Source organism: Argentina silus, assembly GCF_951799395.1.
Source record: "Argentina silus genome assembly, chromosome: 4".
Classification (NCBI taxonomy): Eukaryota; Metazoa; Chordata; class Actinopteri; order Argentiniformes; family Argentinidae; genus Argentina; species Argentina silus.
Genome location: NC_139658.1, coordinates 12353101 through 12369475, shown reverse-complemented (window position 1 = coordinate 12369475; position 16375 = coordinate 12353101). Strand labels below are relative to the sequence as shown.

The 16375-nt window shown below is 43.0% G+C and overlaps 2 protein-coding genes across 2 annotated transcripts in view; one reads left to right on the top strand and one right to left on the bottom strand.

Annotated features, from left to right (window-relative positions):
• aldh1l1 (aldehyde dehydrogenase 1 family, member L1) overlaps positions 1 to 16375 on the top strand; it is a gene marked incomplete at its 5' end in the record, with an annotated part of 43963 nt that extends 27588 nt beyond the window's left edge. Inside the window, 16 exons of the mRNA XM_083667785.1 lie at positions 9393 to 9518; positions 9709 to 9800; positions 10089 to 10236; positions 10700 to 10819; positions 10986 to 11113; positions 11337 to 11487; positions 11821 to 11891; positions 12065 to 12170; positions 12398 to 12485; positions 13346 to 13439; positions 13785 to 13884; positions 14055 to 14153; positions 14311 to 14476; positions 15063 to 15168; positions 15373 to 15572; positions 15882 to 16375. Coding sequence (XP_083523911.1) covers positions 9393 to 9518; positions 9709 to 9800; positions 10089 to 10236; positions 10700 to 10819; positions 10986 to 11113; positions 11337 to 11487; positions 11821 to 11891; positions 12065 to 12170; positions 12398 to 12485; positions 13346 to 13439; positions 13785 to 13884; positions 14055 to 14153; positions 14311 to 14476; positions 15063 to 15168; positions 15373 to 15572; positions 15882 to 15937 — 1851 coding nt within the window. The 3' untranslated portion in view covers positions 15938 to 16375. The remainder of the gene's footprint in view (positions 1 to 9392; positions 9519 to 9708; positions 9801 to 10088; positions 10237 to 10699; positions 10820 to 10985; positions 11114 to 11336; positions 11488 to 11820; positions 11892 to 12064; positions 12171 to 12397; positions 12486 to 13345; positions 13440 to 13784; positions 13885 to 14054; positions 14154 to 14310; positions 14477 to 15062; positions 15169 to 15372; positions 15573 to 15881) is intronic.
• LOC310803124 (uncharacterized protein) lies at positions 12 to 1682 on the bottom strand. The gene is made up of 2 exons (XM_083667784.1): positions 1381 to 1682; positions 12 to 1033 (listed from the first exon to the last, which is right to left on the bottom strand). The coding sequence occupies exons 1-2, from the start codon at positions 1571 to 1573 to the stop codon at positions 264 to 266; spliced, it is 963 nt and encodes a 320-aa protein (XP_083523910.1). The 5' UTR covers positions 1574 to 1682; the 3' UTR covers positions 12 to 263.

Here is a 16375-nt window from a genome sequence, read left to right as displayed (position 1 = left end):
TACAGCTACTGCAGTTCAACTGCAAAAATCACTGCACTTAAACTGTTTTGAAAAAAAACTAAAAAACATTCCTAGTAGTGTTTATTCAATTAAAAGTCCCAAACCCACTTTTCAGATCACATTTTCTAACCGAACCCCAACCCCAGTTGACTGCTACTCTGGATAGGGGTCCTAGGCCAGGATCACCTAGTGACTGAATGGGACTACATCAAATTGTTCATATTAACAGTGGTTACAATGACAACATTTAATGTGGACTTGGGTCAAATTGTTAGAATAAAGGCACTCATGGCTTGGCCTCTTGTGTGAATTGTTGCCACATGATCTCTCAGGAAGATCAAATGAGTGAAGCATTCACCACAATCGTCACATCTATAAGGACTCTTCCCCTTATGTGTACTCCTCACGTGATCTACCATATGATTACTTCGTTTGAAATGTTTACCACAGACATGACAGGTGTACGGTCTCTCCCCTGTATGTAACCGTGTGTGCCTTTTGAGATAAGTCTTCATTTTGAAAAGCTTTCCACAGACATGGCAACGATAGGGCCTCTCCATTGTGTGCACTCTCAGGTGACTTGTCAGTGTTCCTTTCTTTGCATAATACGTGTTGCAAATATGACAGTGATACACCTTTTCACTCTGAGCTACAGAACAGTCCGGATTTACTGCAGAGAGTCGCGGAGAGTCACTCGTCGGCTCCGATACCTCACAGCCGTCTCCACCGGGTTCTGTTTTGATGTGTTCGGCTAGAGTTGGTGACAAGTCATTCCTCTCACTGTCCTCCACAGTTTGGATTTGATAGAGATGTGAGGGTTGAGGTGGGTATCGGCCACAGTCGCTCACGCATGAAAGCCTGAAGTTGATATCAGACTCAACCATTTGAGGCTCTTGCCCCCGACTGGTTCTGAGGTCCTGCTCCTCTTTGATCTGTGTGGGTTGTGGTTCCTCCTGCCCCAGACTGGAGCTCCACTCCTGGTCGCTGTGCTGCTCCTCCTTTTCACAGACGGAGAGGGTGAGATGCCTGGGGTCTGCAGAGAAGGGAATACGTCAGCTATAGAAACAACAACACACAATCAGAGTAGAGTATAGCCTACTTATATAAGTTGAGTAATATAACAACTCCAAGAAGGTTTTTATTGGGGGTTTTTTGTTAGGTACTACAAAATACTCGGTACTTTTCCCGTCCCAGGCAGTGGAAAACGTGCTTGCCTGAAAACGTGCTGAGGTTTCGCCACATCGAAGACTACACCGGCCGCCGCTTTAGGTCTTATCAGATCAAATGTTTCTTTTTTTCATCGACCGTGCATGCATTCTGCTATATCTGAACATCTATAGTAGCTAACTATATCGCTATACGTTGGAGTTAGCAACAAACCTGCTCTGTGTAGCTTTATCTCGGGTTTGAGAACCAAATCCAGTTGCCTTTGAAGACGTTTATTTTCCTCTTTCGTCCGGGTGATTTCGTCCTGATACTCCACTACCGTCCTTTCAACAACGCCAAATATCTCCACAGCAGCCGCTGTTAATCTTTCCGTGAGAAACACATTCAACAGCTGTAGTCTGGACATGTTTGAGAATTATCTTAAGTGATTAAATAGGTTTTTGGGAAACTTCAAGCTAGCATCCTTCTGTTCTGATCTTCCTCTTGTGGCTTTCAGGCAGACGAGACGTTTTTATCTGCTTATCACTGCCGTCAGAGATCAAATAGATAGTTATATATATATTATACAAAAAAAAAACAGATTAAATATTTAATTTTATCCTCAGAGAGGTTTACATTGCATCCATTGCATGGTCAAAATCCCGTCCTTGACTTCTTCTGTAGTGTTATGGCCAACAGCAACCGCAGCAACCAATAAAAAAAAAAGGCGTGCATCACGCAACCGGTAAATCGATGTCGCCATCTGCTGGACTGAGGTCATAGACTTCCACTTGATAAACTGCCTTTCAATGTCTATTCATTTAGGTTTATTCCTGAATTCAATTAAAAACATCTGTTATTTGTCTGAAACACCCAAAACAATTGCGGCAAGGATTCGTCCTTGCTAAAATAACTGATTAATAGATGTAGTTGACATGCAAAGAATGCCAATGCTTTGGTCACTCAAAGGACTTTAAGTATGACCATACGCTGGGTCAGGTAATTAACACATACACTGGAGTTAAATGTACTCTTACCATCCAGAGAGTGCATGAGCATGTGTGTTTGTGTGTGCCTGGTTTCTCATTGATGTGTGTTTGTGTAGGTGCGTGTGTGCCCTGGTTAAAAAAAAATGCAAAAAGTAATAAAAAAATAAAAATAAAAACCCTGCCTGTCCTGGTGTCTAGTGGCAAACTCCTCAGTCCTGTCACCACCTACTGCACTAGAGAAATACTGAGAAGACAAAACATTCCAGTGTCCACTGTGTTTATTCAGGCGTCATCCTCGTCATTGATCCAGTCTGAGAACACTTAAGAAAATTGCACTTATGTGGCTACCTTATTGAAAAATGATTCACAAATATCTTGGATACCGAAACAGCAAAATAACTTTAAATCTCATTTGTGATAACATACTGTACTCAGTGCCGCCTCAACCTATTATGGGGCCCTAAGTAGGAAATGTCGGGGCACACCCCAATATTAAAACGGCAATAATAATAATTTATAATAAAAAAAAAACATCATAGGAATAACAGGAAAGTGTGTAGGCCTACAATATAGATAATTAAATAAATACATATAAATGTTAGAGTAAAATAATATAAAGGGCTGGCTTATTAAAAGCAAGGCAAAAAGAAGTCTTCAGTTGCTTTTTAAAAGAGGCAAATCTTTTTTTGTTATAGGACAATTTCTCAAATGGAAGTATCAACCAACATATTTACTATACCTCCCCTGGTAAAATAAGACGTTTCCACTCAACTTTCAAAGGTTTTTCTGCCTCCTTGGGCCCTGACCTATACTACATGTTTTCCGCCCTGCATTTCCTCATGGATTCTCAGGGAGCTCATGTCAAAAAAGCACTGGCTACAATGATTGCATTTATACGGCCCCTGTCCCTTATGATTAGTCCTAAAATGCTCTACCATATTACACGTTTGTTTGAACGTTTTTCCACAGACATGGCAACTATAGGGTGCCTCCCCTGTGTGACTCCTCATATGTACTTTTAGATTACTCCCCGTTATGAAACACATTCCACAGACATGACATCTATAGGGTCTCTCCCCCGAATGTACCCTCATGTGCACAGTCAGTGCAGCTTTCGCTTTGAAACGGTTTTTACAGATTTGGCAGTGATATGGTCTCTCCCCTGTGTGTATCCTGGTATGCCTGATTAGATCACCCCTATGTTTGAATGATTTTCCACATTCATGGCATTGATGCCCCCTCTCCCTTGAGTGTGCCCTAGTATGATTTAATAGTTCATCCTTATATTTGAAATGTTTGTCACAGACATTGCACTGATACTGCCCCTCCACACAGAATACTGTGTGTTCCCTCATATGGTTTGTCAGTTTTCTTATCCCGTCAAAGCATTTGCCACAAATATGGCATCCATATGGTCCTATGTTCTCTGTCCCAGGGTGTTGAGAGTCACTGGTTGTCTCTGACACTGCATAGCCCTCAGGCTCTGTTTTAATGTGACTAGCTGGAGTGGTTGTTAAATCACATATCCCGCTGTCTTCCACAATTTGGATTGGGTAAGAATGTAAGGCGGCATCAGGTGTGTCCTGATGAAAATCACATGGTAGAGTGAATATAGAGTCATTGGTATGAGACTTTTGTCTGAGCTCTTGAAACTGCTCCTCCCCCTGACTGGTTGTGGGCTCTGGGTCCTCCTGCCCCAGTTCCACCGGGCTCCAGTCCTGTTGCTCCGGTGGAACCTCCTCTCCAGAGACTGAGAAAGCCTGATCCCTGAGGTCTGGGGAAAGAATAGAAAGAAAAAAATTATCAATAAACAAGCGTAGTAATATTTCGCTTTTGTTCGACAAAGACCTCAGCTGAAGCATATCGCTAGGCTACAAAATGCAATTTATTGGAATGAGTGGTGCTTCATTTGCAAGTCTGGTTTTAGTGACTTTAGTGAAGTAGGAGATTCTGACTTTATTATACTGTGCAGTGTAGAATAGAGAGAATATCTAAATGCAATATTGTTGCATGAGGTAATCCACATTACAAACCTGCTCTGTGCAGATCACGTATCTCGCTGTCCTCCTCAACTTTGATTGGGTACGGATGCAAGGTGGCATCAGGTGTGTCCTGAGGAAAATCAGTTTTCAAACATGGTAGAGTGAGTATAGAGTCATTGGTATGAGACTTGAGCTCTTGAAACTGCTCCTCCCCCTCCTGACTTGTCGTGGGCTCTGGTTCCTCCTGCCCCAGACTGGGGCTCCAATCCTGTTGCTCAAGGGGAACCTCCTCTTCAGAGACTGAGAAAGTCTGATCACTGAGGTCTGGGGAAAGGATGGAAAGAAACATTAAACAATCAATAGAGAGGCTTAGTATGTTTTGCTTTGTTCGTCATAGACCTCAGGTGAAGCTTATTTTGATGCATCGGACATTGCATTGAAAATGGCTGTTTTGCCTATCATCACTTCTCTGCCATTACTGAATATTTCTCAAAGCTATTTGGCACGTCTACCACGAGTGGACTAAATGTGTTCAGATTGATCCGTTCAGATGTGTGAAAATGTAGCATTTTTTTTATAGCAAGTGTTTTGCACCAGACCTCAAGGAACCAGACCTAAAAAAAACAACTTTGTTTACGAGAGGCCCTTAGAAAATTCAGATCAATTCTCTGGCCTATAGCATCATGCTTAAGAAAATGGCTAACATTTTATGAGCACTCTTCGGTCATCCAATGTAGAAGTCTTCCTTGGCCTACCAGCCCATTTGTCATTGCTGAGGTTACCATAGCTGGATAGCATCCTCCCCTATATAGTCCTATGGACAGATAGAATCAGAGACTTTTTCATGTATCAAAATAAAAATAGCCCCACCAAGCCAAAGTTTGGAATAAAATCCTTCTTTCACTGACTCTGATGGTTCATCGGGTGGTTTGCCAAATGTCTCTTGCAAAGTAATTTAATTGTAAATAAAGGGAGTTAGTGAGTTAACATTGACAAAATCCTGTGTTTGATCTAAAGTTAGTTCGCCAACTCCCTTAGCTCGCTTCCGTAGTTTACCCCTTGAGTATACCCCCCCCCCTTGGTGGTAAAGGACTGTATAGAGGAGGATGCTCAGTGGCAAGGTCACCAGTGCTTTTTTTTCCTTTTTATTGATGTTCCAAACTGTTGATTTTGGCAAGCCTAAGGTTTTGGTTTTAGTTTTTTTTAATGATTTTCAGCCTAATAATGTCTTCCTCAACATTTAAGAGCATCATTGACACCTTTTTGGTCCTCATGTTCATAGACACCAATAGCAGACTCCAAAGGCAAACGGCTTACATAGAATCAATACTAGACATTGACAGCTCTCTTATGCCTGCAGAAATGATGTGACGGTGTCAGGATGAATCCAACTCAGGGTGCTCAGATACTCCGTTAGCGTGGTCAGATGCTCGGCGCATCTATTTCCGCATCATTTCTGGGTTTTGATATTGCGCAATAATCAGAATTATGAGTGCCGTCGAAAGTCTGGCCCTCCCCCGACCTGCATTTCCACCTGAGCAGGCTGCTCAGAACTTCAGAGGGGGGATTCTGCGCTTAAATCATGGCGGGATCCCTCATGGACGAGCAGGGATGGCGGCGTCCCGTGGGTACCGGTGTATTCCTGGTAGGGCGCCCTGGTGTGGGGGGGCTGGCTACATCTAGTGTCCTCAGCCTGGAAGTGTCTGGGGAAGCTGAGAGCTCGGCTCAGGGGACGATTCAGGATGGGATTAAAGAGGAGGTTGTGGAGCCAGAGGGGGGAAAGGAAGATGGTGATGTTGGTGTCTCTCCTGGAGACCTCCGGGGGACCTCCCTGATCTTCCTGTTCCCGCTCCACTCTGAGGAGGGGCAGGGGGGGTCGGGAATGGCGGATATGGGGGGGTACCTACAGAGGCTGTGGATACGGAGGTTATGGAGGAACATGTCGTGGGGCTTCTTTGTGACCTGGAGTACCTGCTGCTGGATTTTGATACTGAGAGTATGTACTAAAAAGTATGTACTAAAAACAGTGCATGTGTATTTAATGGATTTTTTTCAAGTGCAATTTAGCTGATGTACGTTTGTATTTATGGATAATAAATTAGGGGTAATTTATCTTATATGTGTTTGTATCGAGCTAGCTTTATGTAATGTAGAGAGTCACTACTATTTATCCAATTAAACATTAGGCAGCATAATTAAGCGCTGTTCAACTCGATCATTAAGATCAAAGCCAGACCCTGCCCGAGCATCTGACCACCCCGAGTTGGATTCATCCTTACAACGGAACACACCTGACTAACCAGAAACACCTGTCAAGCCAATTGTCCCATTACATTTGGTGTCTTTATTATATATGTATATTATTATATTATATTCTATCTGAAGTAGGGGGACTATGTATAAAAAGGGTTGTCATTTCTAAATGGTGAAACCAGTACACAAAATACCATCAAATAAAAGCTGAGAACCTATACTTCAACCTCAGTCATTTTTGGAGTATAGAGCCAAAAGAACAAATGCTTCCACTCCCGTTCTTTACACAGGGCACTGTATAAATAAAGTCGAGAATGTTATGATGAATATATAGAACTATAATATTTAAAAACGGTAATGTTACCATTAGAGTGCATAACCTATATCAGCCAAATGCAAACCTAGATAGGCTATTCTTCTGAAAACAGTCCACTGGGTCCAGTCCAAGGTCTATTACCTCTCTGGAGAGTAGGTATTAGGCTGTTTGAGAGAAGCAAACATGCTCAGTTTAACCTATGTTGTTTGAAGTACAGTAGCCCAACAAAGCTATTATAGTATTTTGTATCTAACTATACTGCGCTGTGTATAATAGAAATGAGACATCTAAAATATGCTTGGGGGTCATCCTCGTTACGAACCTGCTCGGTGCAACTTTATGTCGGGTTGGAGGACTGAATCCAGTACCCTTTGAAGACGCTTGTTCTCCTCTTTCGCACGGGAGATTTCTTCATGATACTCCACGATCGTTATTTCAACAGCTCCAAATATCTCCACAGCAGCTGCTGTTAATCGCTCGGTCAGAAACGCATTCAACAATTTCAGTTTAGACATTTCCGAATGAAATAGGAACCTTTAATACATTGGCGTTTCTCCTTCTTCAATGCGTGTTGACTTTCTCTATCTCAAGAAGAAGAGAAACCACATATACCGTCACACCAATGATCTGTGTGGCTGTGGCCGCCACCTGCTGGACTGGAGGGTGTTTAGGACTATACGGGCACAGAGAGGAATTATGCTTCAGCAAGTCCAACTATTGTTATTGCTCATACTTATTCCTATTAGTGGGCTTGCCTCAGCAACCAGTTTAACACCACTAAAATCACTCTCAACCACTCCACCAACCACTGAACTACACCAGGGTCATCCTATCTATCTATCTATCTATCTATCTATCTATCTATCTATCTATCTATCTATCTATCTATCTATCTACATTTGACCTGTGGTGCAAGTCCATCTTCACGTGTGGTCACAATGACAAACATGTTGTTGGATGTGTTTTCTGTGTATGGGGCAGTAAGTAAGTGCAGTTTTAATGATACATTTGAGGATTATGTGTACGGTCGTCACGCATATGGGGAACAGAGCCTCGTTTCATTGTCCCACCAGAAGCAAGCGGAGCATACCTGTTATACAGCCGGCTGGGAATGTCCACCTGGCTCTGTCCATGGATGTTTCACATGTTCACATGGGGGGCAGACCTAGATGGAAAACTCCCACCTGCCACATGTACCTCATTAGACAGAGCAGGTTCATGACAACATGGACGTTTCGATGTAGTTTTGATGTAAACAACTGCATTGCAATGGCACACATATGGGGTCGTCATATGGGGTCGTTTATTAGGTTTGCCACTGACTAGTGTCTTTTAATATGATCATCCTCTATTTCATCTATCCAACTAACTTCTTTTTTATTAATTATATAATCTTTGTCTAAACCAGAAGTAGAATGATGTCATTATATTTATATGGGCTATACTATGTGTTAAATATTGTCTTTGATAAAATTCTATTTATATGAACTGGAATATTGAGTAAAACAAACAAAACGATTTTCCTTTTGGGCAAGTTTCACCTCGAGCTATGACTTCCGTCAATTGATGGTGTTTGTAATACATTTGTGTCAGCTTGTTTTCAAAGAGATGAACACACATGACAGATTTCAATCGCTGTGGTCACCTCAGTCTTTATTGTCCTGTCACTCTGGGCTGTATGGAAACTCCTCCCATTCACAACTGTGTGTGTCTGTGTGTGTAAGGGACAAAGAGAGAGAGAGAAAGGGGGGGGGGGGGGGTGAACTATGACTGGCAATGTTCTGAATGTTCCTCATGGTTCACACACTCTCTCCTCTCTTCTACACATCCCGCCCTCTCTCTCAATCCCACATACACACACACACACACACACACACACACACACACACACACACAGACTGGAGCAGGTTGGCAAACGAGTGAGGAAATGAACACATTACACGCCGCCTGAGGTGTTGAGGAGCTGATCTAAATGTCACCTGGTGCCTCCCTCTCCTCTGTGACTTCACCCTTCCCTTCCCTCTGTTCCACAGGCTCTCTCGCTCACTCTTTCCTTCTTTAGCTTTCTCTTTCTCTCTCTCTCTCTCTCGTCAATTCACCAGAGGTCATTGATTTGCAATGATCAATTTTAATGCTACTTGTGATCTCTAGGGAGGTGGGGGAAGAGGGAGTCTGTGACTATCAGACCAAGGACATGTCAATCTCCCCCATTTCATACAGAAACAATCAAACAATGCAGTCAAAGCAGATTGGTAAACCAATGACACCGAGATGTCCTCCTCACCTCCCGCAAGCTCCAATCCAAAACATGTGTTCTGTGCGCTCCATATTGACTTGAATCACGTATCAATTTTACCATTGTCCGACTCCGATTGGACCCATTGGAAATTCTCAAAGACGTATTTATGAAATGCATATATACTGCATATACTGTCTCAAATATGAATGTGAAGACAGTGGAACAACCTTATGACCACAGGCAAAAAATAATTAAATTGGAAGAGAGACTTCTTATTTTTTTATGATGTTTTCCAGGACAAGACATGATCACTTGTGAGGCATTTTGATCTGTATGTGTGCACTATAATAACACATACATGTGTTGTGTGTGTGTGTGTGTGTGTGTGTGTGTGTGTGTGTGTGTGTGTGTGTGTGTCTGTGTCTGTGTCTGTGTCTGTGTCTGTGTCTGTGTGTCTGTGTACCTAGCTGCTGGTAAAGAACCTGCAGTTTGAGGATGGGAAGATGATTGCGGCAGCACAGTACTTCCGCTCGGGGGACAGTGCTGCCGTGGAGCTGACAGAGGAGGAGAAGGCCTTCGCTGAGCAGATGAGGGTAAGATCCTAACTCACTTCATCCTCTCTTTGTTGGCTCGGGATACTCACTCTATACCTCTGTTCTTTCAATCATGTTCCTGTATTACTACTGTAAATATCCAAATCCATCCATCCATCCATCCATCCATCCATCCATCCATCCAGCCAATATGGGGGAAGTCTTTTTCAATGTTCATGTGTTATGACAGGATGTGTGGAAGAGCATCCTGACCAACGTGGATGAGGTTGAGGACTCTACTGACTTCTTCAAGTCAGGCGCTGCCTCCATGGACGTGGTCAGGTAAAGAACAGCCCAACTTGAACATCGCAAAGACTTCACTTGAAGGGAGCTTGCTCGCATTAAGGAGCAAAGAGATGTAATACGTTTTTATTTTCTATTTGTGATGTCCTTTCATTTTCTCTCCCAATGTCCTCCTCTCTCCCTCTCCCTCCGCCACCCTTTTTTCTCCATTCAATCCCTCTTTTCCTCTCACTCCATCCATCTATCTGTCCATGCCCCCCCCCCCCCCCCCCGCCCTCTTCTTTTTCTTCTTCCCTTCCGTCCCTCATTCACCCCTTCGTATTGCAGACTGGTGGAGGAGGCAAAGCTGAGGGCCAGTGCTTGCCAGCTGCAGAATGAGGATGTGTACATGGCCACCACCTTCCAGGACTTCATCCAGATGTGTGTGAGGAAGCTCCGGGGGGAGGACGACGAAGAGGAGCTGGTGGTCGACTACGTACGTCATTATCTTTATCCTCATCCTCCTCCTCATCATCATCATCATCACCACCTTTATCATTATCATTCATTATTGACAGCAACATCACTAACATCATCATCATCATGAATATGATCATCGTTACCATCATCACTATCCCCATGATCATCATGATCCTTATCCTCATCATCCTCATCATCCTCATCATCATCATTTATTGTTGATAGAGTATGATCATCAAGCCATTAACTTGACATTAACACGCCAAACCTTTAACTTGTCTGTAACTGTTTATTTTAACCCATTAACTGTTGTATTCAAGTCCACTGAGTTAGTTATTGATCACCAGCAAAGCTACTAGTGGTGATCCAGGTGAAATCTTTGTCATTAACAGATTTCTACAAGCTTTGGAAGGCAGGGACTGTACGTAAAATGCCTTTGAATCCTAATCCTAGAATGGTTCTGTACACTGTGCACATAGGTGGAGAGGAACATCAACAACATGACCATCAGGATGCCCCACCAGCTGTTCATCAACGGGGAGTTTGTGGACGCAGAGGGAGGAAAGACCTACAAGACCATTAACCCCACAGACGGGACGGTAGGGCGACACAGAGACAGAGTTCTGATCTCACTTATTGGTCTTTCTTTGGCGATGACAAATTAAGATGACACTCCCTTGTGTGTGTGTGTGTGTGTGTGTGTGTGTGTGTGTGTGTGTGTGTGTGTGTGTGTGTGTGTGTGTCTCTCTCTCTCTCTGTGTCTAGGCTATCTGTGATGTGTCTCTTGCTCAAATCGGTGACGTGGACAGAGCTGTGGCAGCTGCCAAGGAGGCTTTCGAAGAGGGACAGTGGGGAAAGATGAACCCCAGAGACAGAGGCAGACTCATATACAAGTGCGTCTGTTAAACACAGATACTCATATAGAGTCTGGGTTGATTGATAAGACACACTCACATACCAGTGGTCAATGCCACACTCTTCTTTCTCTATTCTCTATTCTATTCAATGTATCTTTTCTACTCTGGTTTATATTCTGCTCTATTCTATGTGTTGGATAAAGTGTTTAGTTGACTGTGGTAAACAAACCCTTGGCTGACCCTTTGCGACCCCCCCCAGGCTAGCTGACCTGATGGAGCAGCATGAGGAGGAGTTGGCCACAATCGAGTCCATTGACTCCGGGGCGGTCTACACCTTGGCCCTAAAGACCCACATAGGCATGTCCATCCAGACCTTCCGCTACTTTGCCGGCTGGTGTGACAAGATCCAGGTGAGAGAGATATGGAGATGGCAACAGAGTCTGTTGCTCTCTCTTTTTTTTTTTTTTTTTTTTTTTTTTTTTTTTTACTTTGTTTCATTTTGTGCAACATGAAAATTAAGTTGGTGTTGCCTTCGTTCATATGTGTGATATGACAAACGTCAACACTTTGTTAGGCTATGTAATCATCATGAAGATATGATGTAGTTGTTTTGAGAAGCCTCAAAGAGTTGCATACGCCTGACTTGACATTGGTGCCTACGATTAGGGTAAAGCATAAGTTATTGACAGGGTGATTTGTACGATGGTCCTCGTGATGTCACTCACACTGTCCACTTGTCACAGGGTTGCACCATCCCCATCAACCAGGCCCGGCCCAATCGCAACCTTACCTTCACCAAGAAAGAACCAATTGGGTGAGACACACCACCCCACCCACTACCATCCCAAACACATATATATGAATGAATGAATTAATTAATTAATTAATTAATTAATTAATTAATGAAGGGCCAAAATAATTAATTAATTGATAAAAGAATGAATAGACAAATGATTGGATGGATGGATTTGTTACACCCCCTCTCAGAGTGTGTGCCATCGTGATCCCCTGGAACTACCCTCTGATGATGCTTGCCTGGAAAACAGCTGCTTGTCTGGCTGCTGGCAACACTGTGGTCCTCAAACCTGCTCAGGTGAGTGTCCCTATGCACTTACAACACTGCAGTCCTCAAACCTGCTCAGGTGAGTGTCCCTATGCACTTACACTAGAGCTTTGACCATCTACAACGTTGGATCAAGTGGGGCATTTACCCACCTAATACTCTACTCTAGTGTCGTTGTTCTACGAGAACATTTAGACTGTGGGTTAAACAGATTCATTGTTGAGCAATTTTTGCTCTGTCTCTCTTCCTACCCCTAGGTGACACCGTTGACCGCTGTGAAGTTTGCAGAATTGGCAGCGAGGGCCGGATTCCCCAAGGGTGTGGTCAACATCCTCCCTGGATCAGGTAAATACCAGAGAATCTATTCTAGTTTTGTCAAGAGACTTATCTTGTCTTAGAGACTTATCTTGTCAAGAGACTTAGCGTGTCACTCAGTGAAATCACAAGAAAAGTGTGCTGCTCCGTCTTTCATTGTTGTCTGTGTCTATAACTGTGAAAGATAACACTGAAAAGCAATTTCAAGTTCATTCAAGTTAAACCTACTTGGTGCTCCATTTTGCTTCCACCAAAAGTGCTCATTAGTGCAAATAAATTCCAATAGGTTTGGATTTATTCAGTCAAACTGCGCAGTGACGGACCCTTAGGTGAGGGACAGCTGATTCAAACGTATGCAAAACATATTCTCACGTTCAGGGACGAGGCTTAAAGCAGCTGTGCAACACTCCACCATAGTTAAACAGTGTAACGCCACTGGCTATGAGAGTTATCCTTGTTGGTCGTTCCATCCACTGCCCGAGCCTCCAACCACTCGGTCGCTCTGTGTTTCGTGGGAGCGGCTGCCATATGGCATTTAGTTTTTATGTTGTTAAACTTCAGGCAGGGAGCTATACAGCGCAGAGTCATCCAATTACGCCAAAATAAATGTATTACCATTTTCATTAAATAATGATAAAACCGACGTAAGTGTCCTGACTGAACTATAGGTTGTGATTGCACCGATGTAACAGATTTTCACATTATTTATTTTAGATTTTCACCCAAACTCGCTTTAAATTAAGCGGTGGACACAGTCTACATGGAATATTACCTTATTTTTTTTCCTAGATCTGCTTTTTTCATAGATTTCCAATAGTGTATTTTCCAGAGGTAGAATGGATTATTTGATGCTGACAATATGATGATTCAGCTTCTCTTCTGTCTGTCAGGCTCTGTGGTGGGCCAGCGTCTGTCGGACCACCCTGACGTCCGTAAGCTTGGTTTCACCGGCTCAACTGAGATAGGCAAACACATCATGAAAAGGTGAGAGGTCACTGTTCCTCCACACTGACTTCTGTCTAGAGTTGACCATGACTTGTCCTGTGTGTGCTTGTATGAGAGTATGTATCTGACTGAGCCTGTCTATGTGGCTGTTTGTGTATGGCTGTTTGTTTGTTTGTTTGTGTGTGTGTGTGTGTGTGTGTGTGTGTGTGTGTGTGTGTGTCTGTGTGTGTGTGTGTGTGTGTGTGTGTGTGTGTGTGTGTGCGTGCGTGCGCGTGCGTGGGTGTGTGTGTATGTGGGTGTGTGGGTGTGTGTGTGTATTTGCTATGCGTATCTGTGTAAATGCCCCTATCTCACATGTGTTGTACATGTGTTCCTCTCTCCCAGCTGTGCAATAAGTAATGTGAAGAAGGTGTCTCTGGAATTGGGCGGTAAATCACCTCTCATCATCTTCAGCGACTGTGACATGGATAAGGCTGTTCGCATGGTCAGTCTACCTGTACAGTATATTCAAACTGTAACTTTTTTTCAGTAAAAATCGCTAGGTAGAATGGCAGTATAATATATTTACTTACTCTGTGTGTGTGTGTGTGTGTGTGTGTGTGTGTGTGTGTGTGTGTGTGTGTGTGTGTGTGTGTGTGTGTGTGTGTTTTTCAGGGCATGAGCTCAGTGTTCTTCAACAAGGGAGAGAACTGCATCGCAGCTGGCCGACTCTTTGTGGAGGAAACCATCCATGACGAGTATCTACAGAGAGTGGTATGTATTTTTTTCTAGTTTTTTTTAAAGTTTTTTTTATCTTTGTATCCTTGTTATAAACATCTGATTGTATCATATCTTTTTATCATATCAACAATATTGCATCTGCATGTACTGTGTTGTATATGTTTCTATTATGTTTCTATTATTTTCGCAGGTTGAAGAGATAAAGAAGATGAAGGTTGGTGATCCTCTGGACCGCTCCACAGATCATGGCCCCCAGAACCACAAGGCCCACCTGGACAAGCTGGTGGAGTACTGCCAGACAGGTGTGAAGGAGGGCGCCACTCTGGTGTGTGGGGGAAAACAAGTCGCCCGCCCAGGTGAGACAAGGTCACAAAGGTTTTAGTTTCTGTTCACTGCATTTTAAATCCATACCTGAGGGACGTGTAGGTTGTGGGTAAGGAAAGAAAAAAAAGAATAAAATAAAATAAATATAGATACACTTGACGAGCACTTAGGAACACTATACTAATACTGGGTAGGGCCTCCCTTTGCTCTCAAAACAGCCTCAATTCTTCGTGGCATTGATTCCACAAGATGTTGGAAACATTCCTTTGAGATTCTGGTCCATGATGACATGATTGCATCACGCAATTCCTGCAGATTTTTCCACTGAAGAACACTGAACTCATTGTCATGTTCATGAAGCCAGTTTGACACAACCTTGCTTTGTGACATGGTGCATTATCATGCTGGAAGTAGCCATCCCCACACCATGAGAAGGTTTACAGGTGTTCCTAATAAAGTGTTCAGTGAGTGTATATAGCAAATTGAGTAAAGCCAGTGTAAAACAAGTTTGATTATCATACAAACAAGTATATGGCTTTTGTGTTCAATTCTCAAAATCTAATATATATGTCGCATACATGTCTATAAATGCTTATTGTGTTATCTATTTCTCTCCAGGTTTCTTCTTTGAGCCCACTGTGTTCACTGACGTAGAAGACCATATGTTCCTCGCTAGTGAAGAGTCATTTGGCCCCGTCATGATCCTCTCCAAGTTCAAGAGTGGGTCAGTACCTTTATTTGAACAGGCTGGTTTGAAGTTAGCTCAATACATACATTATAAAAGTCTCAACTTTGAAGTTTGTTTTACCATGTCCATCTTAACTATGGCCTCTAACCTCCCCACCACCACGGTCTCTCTCCTTCTGCTTTCCATCTCTCTCTCTCTTCCACTCTGGCCCATCTCACTCCTTTCATCCCTCTCTCTCAGTGATGTGGATGATGTCCTGCGGAGGGCCAACGCTACGGAGTACGGTCTGGCGTCGGGAGTGTTCACACGTGACATCAGCAAAGCCCTGTACGTCAGCGAGAAGCTAAACGCCGGCACGGTCTTCATCAACACCTACAACAAGACAGACGTGGCCGCGCCCTTCGGGGGCTTCAAGCAGTCGGGCTTCGGCAAGGACCTGGGTAAGACCTGGAGGAGATTCTGTTACCTATTCTTCACTCAGAGCAGATTTGCAGACCAAATGGCCGCCCGATATAGCAAATGCACTGCTCTTAAGCAACAAGAAATGCTTTACATTGATGAAGGTGTTTGTCAATCTATTATTTTAATGTTCTGAAAATGTCAATCAAGAGGACTTCTTTCATGAGTTCATGAAATGTCTTGCTAGCCACAACAGTTTGTGTGTAGCATTTCTTCCCTCTAGTGGTGACATGAAGTCAGTGATTATGTACTTCCGTCGCAACATCACTGTATGTGATTCACTCCAACAGGACAAGAGGCACTCAACGAATACCTGAAGACCAAGGCTGTGACCATTGAGTATTGAGTATAGCAAGAGAGCGAGTCTTCCAGCTTTACATTTCTCTAGCGCAATCAAACTGGCTCTCTCGGATATAGCGCAGTACAGCTAAAGTCCTAATCTTTGGCAGGTACTGTATTCATAATCATGTCAGGATATGTCCACTATAATGTGAATCAGTGTTCTCATGTTTTAAGAAATGATTTTGTCAGATATCCACACAGAGATTTCTACATTTGTGTTGTAGAATAAGTAAGAAAAATAGAGTACTTTTAACTCAGTATGGCCTCAGTATACATTTTTGGATTAAAACATGTTATTAACTTTCTAATATTGCTTACATTAGGTCAGCACAATGTCTCATGAAATGTAACATTTTTTTTTTTTAAATGTTTTCTATTAATAAATTTAAATGATTGACTAAATTCCATGGGAACTACATTAATGCAGAACGATGATTGTCAA